Consider the following 6997-nt stretch of genomic DNA (forward strand, 5'->3'; position numbering starts at 1 on the left):
AGAGATGATCCTAACCGTCGGCTTGGGTCCTTGGCCAGTAGCTGAGAGATCAGATCCTTGGCCGCGCTTGGAATCGTTGGCTCTTTTGGGAATTCGAGGGCTCGAGCCACGATGTTCGCAAGAGTTAACTCGTGGTCCATCCCTTTGAATGGCGTCGTTCCGTAGAATAGCTCGAACATGAATATCCCCAATGTCCACCAGTCCACCGCACTCCCATGCCCTTCTCCTGCCATCCACATTTTACATTTCATTCATGTTAAGATAGCTTGGACACTCTTATTTTGAAGGATTTGAAGATTTTTTTTCTTTCTTTCTTTCAAATTTCAGGTTTTCTTGTTATGCAAGTTTTTTGAAGATGTTTACTGGATGATTTGGTATGTTCTAATCTGAAAATAGAAATTAAACAGGGGAGACGAGAATGAGGTAGATTTGAAGAATTACCTGAAACAATCTCAGGAGCCAAGTACTCATGCGTTCCAACAAAGGACATGGACCGGACGTCAACAGGTTCAGCGACAAGCTCAGGACCGTTGTTACGGTGATCGGTTTTCTTCTTGCGCCTTCGGATTCTCGGGTGGAAACAAGAGACAGCAGGGACAATACAGTTAGGGATCATGCAAGAGGACGATGTGGTTTGATGGAGGTCCATGCCTTGGTTCTCATTCTGGTCAGACGAGCCATTAGGAAGGTTGTTCCGGTTCAGCACTATCTGTGGTGTAGAAGTCGATTCATCACATTTTAAGGAGAGATCAAAATCGGTTAACATGATGTGGCCATCTGATCGAACCAGCACGTTCTCGGGCTTCAAATCACGGTAAACAATCCCCAACATGTGAAGATATTCAATAGCCACGATCACTTCCGATACATAGAATCTGAAAAATAGTTAAGAGATGTTGAGATTAGTATAATGTGAAAGAAGAGAGACAAAGAGAAGAAAACATGGTAGTGAGGACAAAACGAATAATTGAGATTTTACAATAATTTTAAACAAGAGTTTTGTTTGGAATTTTTTGGTTACGATTTTAGGTAATGTGACAAAACAGCATTTGTTGGATTTGGGGACAAGAAGATGATGTTTTTGGGTTTGATGTCACTATACACAAGGAACAAAAATGGACCTACAAGGTTGGTTGGCTTAACGAACTCTTTTGTCTAATAGAGAGTTTCTGGTGCTAAGACATTACCCCAAGATTCCTCTAGCCGACCCTTTTTGTCCTTCACGGGTCCACTATCAACAAACATACTCCACACAAAAACAGAGTAAAAACTGTACAACAGGCAAAATTCTAAGAACAAGTTCACACAAATGATAAAACCCGAAACTTATTCGGTTCATATATCCATTTCCGTAGAGCCATTGTTCTCTATATCTTTTAAAGAAAAAAACCAGAATCTAATTGAGTTCATTGAAAGGAAATAACCCAGTCTAATGTAAAATGCAGCTGAGTGGAGAGAAATGGGACCTTGAGTTTTTTTTGTAGGACAACCTTAAAAATATAGATATATACTAGGAATCCCTACAAATCATGATAAAAGATTCGACTACATGTTTTGGACACAATTCTCAATCATTTTACATTAACACCAAAGAGGAAACCTTGTAAAAACTCATTTACACAAGAATTTAGATGTAACTTAACCTTGACTTCAGTTTTAGAATCGTTAACGTGTAAACTACTACACTAGTCAATCTGACAATATAACTTAAGAACACAAAACAAATCAGATCTAAACATCTACCAAGAAGAAGAACAAGATCCGGTTTTCTAGTAATTATCACGTGATACAAAAATTGGTCTATAAAGGGGTAAATAAGTGGCTAACCTCAACTAACAAACAATGATATAACTTCATCTACTACCAAACCGCACTATACCATCGACTCTAAGCCACAACTACTTTTCAAAACAAAGTTTCATAATTTTTTTCCAAAAATTTCCTCTTAATTTGTAGGACCAACTCATTAAGATCATTTGACAAAATATAATTCATAATAACCACCGATTTTAATAGCTGGGATGTGCTTGTACTGTAAGCACATGCCCAACTACAAAAAAAAAATACTATTCATTTTTTGTTCCCATCCACGGCATGCTACGTGATTTTATTCAATCACCTGGGTTCCACTACAAAAATTACACGTGTCCTTAAATGATTTGTTTCGAGAGCGAAGTCAAACCCCACTCGTTTTGACTTTTATTTTTATGCATCGCACCTGATTGCAACTACTTAATTATGCTGCCCTACGCTATACGCACACATGTAAGTATGCCCACTTTTGTTAATCGTGCGTACATCTGCGTACATAAAATAAATAGAATAGCCACTCTATTGGTTTAAAATTAAAAATACACTTTCTAGTCCCTTTTTTGTGTGGCGTAATAGACTTTTCCAAGTTTATACTGTAATATATAAAAAAGCATTATCGAGCACATCAATCAATAAATAAACATATTCCAATAACAAAAATCCTGGAAAAAAATCATTTCAAATTTATAAGCTAACACGTTTGTGAAAACTGCCAAAATTACGGAAATAAAAACCTCGATTGTGTGTGATTTTCACTAAGATAATTATAACAAGTAACAACCTTAACGGGCCTATGTCATAATTAGTCTATAATTGCCCTTAAAAAAAACTACATATATAGTATAAATAAATGGCCTCTCTATGGTTTTACACTTTTTAGTCCCTTTTTTGTGTGGTCTAAATAGATTTTTCTAGTCTAGTCTTAAAAAAAATATAAGCACATCAATCAATAAATAACATATTCCAACAACAAATCTACAAAATTTATATATAAGCTAATTATTGAAAACTGCCAAAAAATATTGACGAAATTACGTAAATCAATTAAGTACTGTATAATTTACTTTATATATCTAAAGATTTATGATAATTAAGATATAATTACCGTTAAAAAGGCAATAAATTAGTGATGAATTAACGGAACCATAAATTCAGTTATGAGAGTGTTTAAGTGTTAACTACGAGACAATTCGCCAGCTGGACGAGAGTCCCACTTCCCCCTGATTTCATCAGCTTTTTTATACTATTATTCACTTCTTCATAGTAATAATTACTTCCCATATTTTTCAAAATATATTTTTAGAAACTGGATATTTTAAAATTAATTACTTAACGGAAGCTGTTACCTGACGGCGGATTCATGGAAACGTTTATAAGTCTGTTTTTGACGGAGAACATGAAGGTCACCGCCGGGACAAAACTCCGTTAACAAACAGAGCCATTTCGGCGAATCAATGGCGGCGTAAAGCGTCGGAAGAAACGGATGATCAAGAGACTCGAGTATCTCTCTCTCTGTCTTAGCTCTACCTTCTTTGCTCCGGCTCGCGAGCTCCTTTTTATCCATAACCTTCGCTGCTAAGAGAGGTAATTTAACAGCGGAGGTTTCCGTTACGTTTACGGCGGTTAGGGATTTGAATTCGGCTAAGAAAACCGAACCGATGTCTCCGGAACCGAGACGGAGACGGAATCTGAGATCGGAGAGTGACAGAGACGATCGGAGTGAAGGGGGGAGTTTCGAGGATGAGAATGAACCGTGAGCTGATGGTGCTGGTGTTAGAGCTGCGGCCGAGGAGGAGGAGCGAGAACCGGAGCTTGTGCTTCGATTCACGGTGGTTCCCGCTGATGTGAAACTCACACTCTGTAAATCGTCGGCTAAATCGTCAATCCATGGTTCCATTTTCCGATCTACTCAGAGTGATGACGAAATGGAGAGAGAGAAGAAGAAGAAGAAGAAGAAGAGAGAAAGAGAGAGAGAGAGAAGTAACTGTGAGATTTTGCCTTTTTGGGGATGAGAAAAAATAGAATCAAAAGAAGATTACAAAAGACGATGGCATGAAATGTAATTTAATTTGTAAGGTATGACTCGTTTTGTAATTTTACAATATTTGCTTAGTTTTAAAGCAAATTTTTTTTATAATGTATTGATATGTTATTATTTTATGTGTAAATAGACAATAATTAGGGAATTATTTGAGAGGATTTTAAGATCTTTGTTGTTGCAATTGTTTCAAAAGAGAGAAACAAAGAGACATTATAAACTAGGCCCCTACGAGATAAAGATAATGACATATACATATTTTGTGTTTGTTTTATTTTTTAATTGTGATTATTATTATTTTGTCGTATGGTACAATATTATATAAATAAAATATATAAGCACTGTCTTTTGAACATTGTCACCAAGGCACAAGGAGTCCGTGTACAATGTGTATTGTGAACTCCAATCCCTATTATACGAACCTCGGGTTTGTGGTCGCTCCTTTGAAAGTCGTATTATTGGAAAAGAAAATTCATGTCAGAACCGGGTTCATTATTGTTGCGTTTGGTTCAAGCCCGGTTTTGTTACATGAGGGTAGAAGTAAGTTTTGCTTTGCGTATCCGCCTCGTACTTACGTTAAGATGGTGCCGTTGGAGGAGATTGTAAGGCTAATGGGTTTCGGTGTGGTGGTGTTTTGTTTCTAACCTTGCTCTGCGTTACCCGACTTTGTTTGTGAATTTGGTAGAGGGAGCACGCACTGTTGGTAGTTTGGCTTGTGAGGTTCCAACTCATGGACGAAGAATCGCTCTCACTTTTGGTAGGGAGAAAATGTGAGCTAGGGTTTGGAACTCTAAACTATTGACAGTTCATTCTTGGGTCTCTTGTGAAAGGCTTGGAGCTACGTGTCTTTTGAAACTCTGTAGTCACAATTTGCTTTTACCTTTCTTCTTTTGCATCTTAGTTAAAAAGAACAACAAAATCGTCATCACTCATATCTAAATTAATTACATAAGAGCATGGGCATTGGTGTAGGACAAATTTTGGTCCCTCAAATATATTAATATTATTTTCAGAGTTTTTTAAGTTTGGTATGAGCATTGGTGTCCCTCACAGTTTGTCCCTTGGAAAAAATAATAGTTTTTTAAATTTAAAAAATTAATTATTCAAATTAATAAGTAAAAACATATTAAAGTTTTAATTTAAATAAAACATATAACATTGATATTAAAAACATAAGAAAATTACAAAGTTACAAAAACTTGAAAAAAAAACATGAAATTACATAAGAAAATTACATAAAAACATAAGAAAATTACATAAGAAAATCTGACTTTTTACCAGCATAGCCTTGTTTTGCACATTCCGTCCAGCTATCGTCTTTCAGTTGAGTTGTCTTGCCCTATAAAAATGTGTAATCAAATTGAAATGAGGCTACTCAAGACATGAAATCCAAATAAGGTGAAAATTATGTAACCAGAAGTAATATATGTCTTTACCTTCCACATGGGAAACACTGTCTCTCCGCCCTTTTGAACATTGGACAAGTACATCAATACAATGGCGATCCGATGACCACCAAGCTCCAGATTGGCCTGATCGTGAAAGTAGTCAAAATGGGGTTCATATTTNTTTTGGCCATTCTCATAATGCAAAATTTGCATGGATTCCTCATTTTCTGATTCGCAACACATAAAAACAAAAAAGAGTTGAGAAGTTGTAATCTACTAAAGGCTAAAGCAAAAAACAGAATTAGGCAACATTTGGTCAGAAATACCTTTGGGAAGAAAGGTCCACGCAGCAAGTTTTGCCTCGACATTAGAAACTATATCATCCTTCACAACACAAAAAACCTTACCATTCAAGCTTACACAACCTCTAGAATAGCCAAGACAGATTTGCATTCAGGCTACTACATTGTCTAAGCAAAGAAGTAGAATTCTAAGGTGTTGCAGGAAATATATAAGTGACAATGAACGAGTCTGTCTAACTAGTAGAGTAAACTAGCCTAATAGAGTTCTTACAGAAGCCAGATTATACCTCATATCATCAATCATTCTGAGAAAAAATACATCATCAATTCAAATGAATGGATTGGTCATTGTACACGAATCAAGAAATAACCACAGCTTCAAACAAGCCAGTCACCTGTCTATGGATTCAAACATCTCTTGTAAAGCTTATATATATAACTCACCTGTCTTTTAGAAAGAAACATTCCAGAACTAGTCCGTACTTCACTCTCTACACTCTCACCAGAATCATTATCAGCCACCATTGACTTCTCAAGCTTTCCTTTCGCCTAAACCCATAAATCAAATCCATCATCACTAGTTCTTCAAAATCAAAACCAAACACAAAAAAAAAACCTTAAGAATACGTTTAAAGATTTCTATACCAATTTGATAAAATGATCACACTCCTCATCAGTAAGAAACCCTTTATACAAAAAAGCTCTGCAAAAAAAAAAAAATCACAAACTTTTAAACACAAATCAGAAAATAAACAGAAACAAATTAAAGATCAAAAGCTAAAACAAACCTAGGAGTCCAAGAGAGTTGAGTAACACAAGTTGGATCAAAACCAAAAGAAGAAGCACTCGTTTTCATCTTAATCACAGACCCATCTCTGAAAAAAAACAAAACCCTCTGAGAGTCAAAACCAAAATTCGAAAGAATACACAATCGAATTGGAACCGGCTGATAATTTTCAGCATCATACAGCAGATCGACCTTTGCGTAATGAAATTTACGGATGAAATCGGCTTTGCAAACGATTCGCCGTCAAGAGAGAGAGTAAAGAGAGAGAGAGTCGGAGAGAAAACAATGAACTCGAAACTTCGATTTTTTCGTTTCACCCTACCCAAACAAGAACAACCACCCACACGTTGCCACGTGTTAAGAAGGACGATGGAAATTACGTCCCGTTTGTAAAAACGTTTCTTCGATAATTATTTGTTTTCTATTTAAAATTAACAAATTAATACTCAGGGACACACCAAAGATATACCAATGCACATGCTCTAATATCCTTTGATGGTCGAGTGGATGGACCAAAAAACTGTGGTTAATATTTAATACTTCTATGGTGCCATGAAACCATTTGTCTAGGCTGATAATTATTGATAGTAAGCCGAAATTGTGTTTTCATTTTTAATTTTTTATTTACATGCTTAGCCAAATTTAAAAAAAAAAAAAAAAAAAAAAAAAA

General features: G+C 35.8%; 2 protein-coding genes across 2 annotated transcripts in view; both read right to left on the minus strand.

Moving 5' to 3' along the window:
- Positions 1-3872, minus strand: part of LOC104710922 (serine/threonine-protein kinase D6PKL2-like) — a 5810-nt gene extending 1938 nt beyond the window's left edge. The window contains exons 1-2 of the mRNA XM_010427575.2: positions 3159-3872; positions 442-875 (exon numbers count right to left, since the gene is read on the minus strand). Of these exons, the coding sequence (XP_010425877.1) occupies positions 442-875; positions 3159-3709 (985 nt within the window). The 5' untranslated portion in view covers positions 3710-3872. The remainder of the gene's footprint in view (positions 1-441; positions 876-3158) is intronic.
- LOC104715236 (probable prolyl 4-hydroxylase 7) overlaps positions 5103-6997 on the minus strand; it is a 3087-nt gene continuing 1192 nt past the window's right edge. The window contains exons 2-8 of the mRNA XM_019229941.1: positions 6520-6645; positions 6329-6415; positions 6186-6243; positions 5985-6089; positions 5565-5622; positions 5287-5465; positions 5103-5189 (exon numbers count right to left, since the gene is read on the minus strand). Of these exons, the coding sequence (XP_019085486.1) occupies positions 5103-5189; positions 5287-5465; positions 5565-5622; positions 5985-6089; positions 6186-6243; positions 6329-6415; positions 6520-6645 (700 nt within the window). The remainder of the gene's footprint in view (positions 5190-5286; positions 5466-5564; positions 5623-5984; positions 6090-6185; positions 6244-6328; positions 6416-6519; positions 6646-6997) is intronic.

Source organism: Camelina sativa, chromosome 9 (assembly GCF_000633955.1).
Source record: "Camelina sativa cultivar DH55 chromosome 9, Cs, whole genome shotgun sequence".
NCBI lineage: Eukaryota > Viridiplantae > Streptophyta > Magnoliopsida > Brassicales > Brassicaceae > Camelina > Camelina sativa.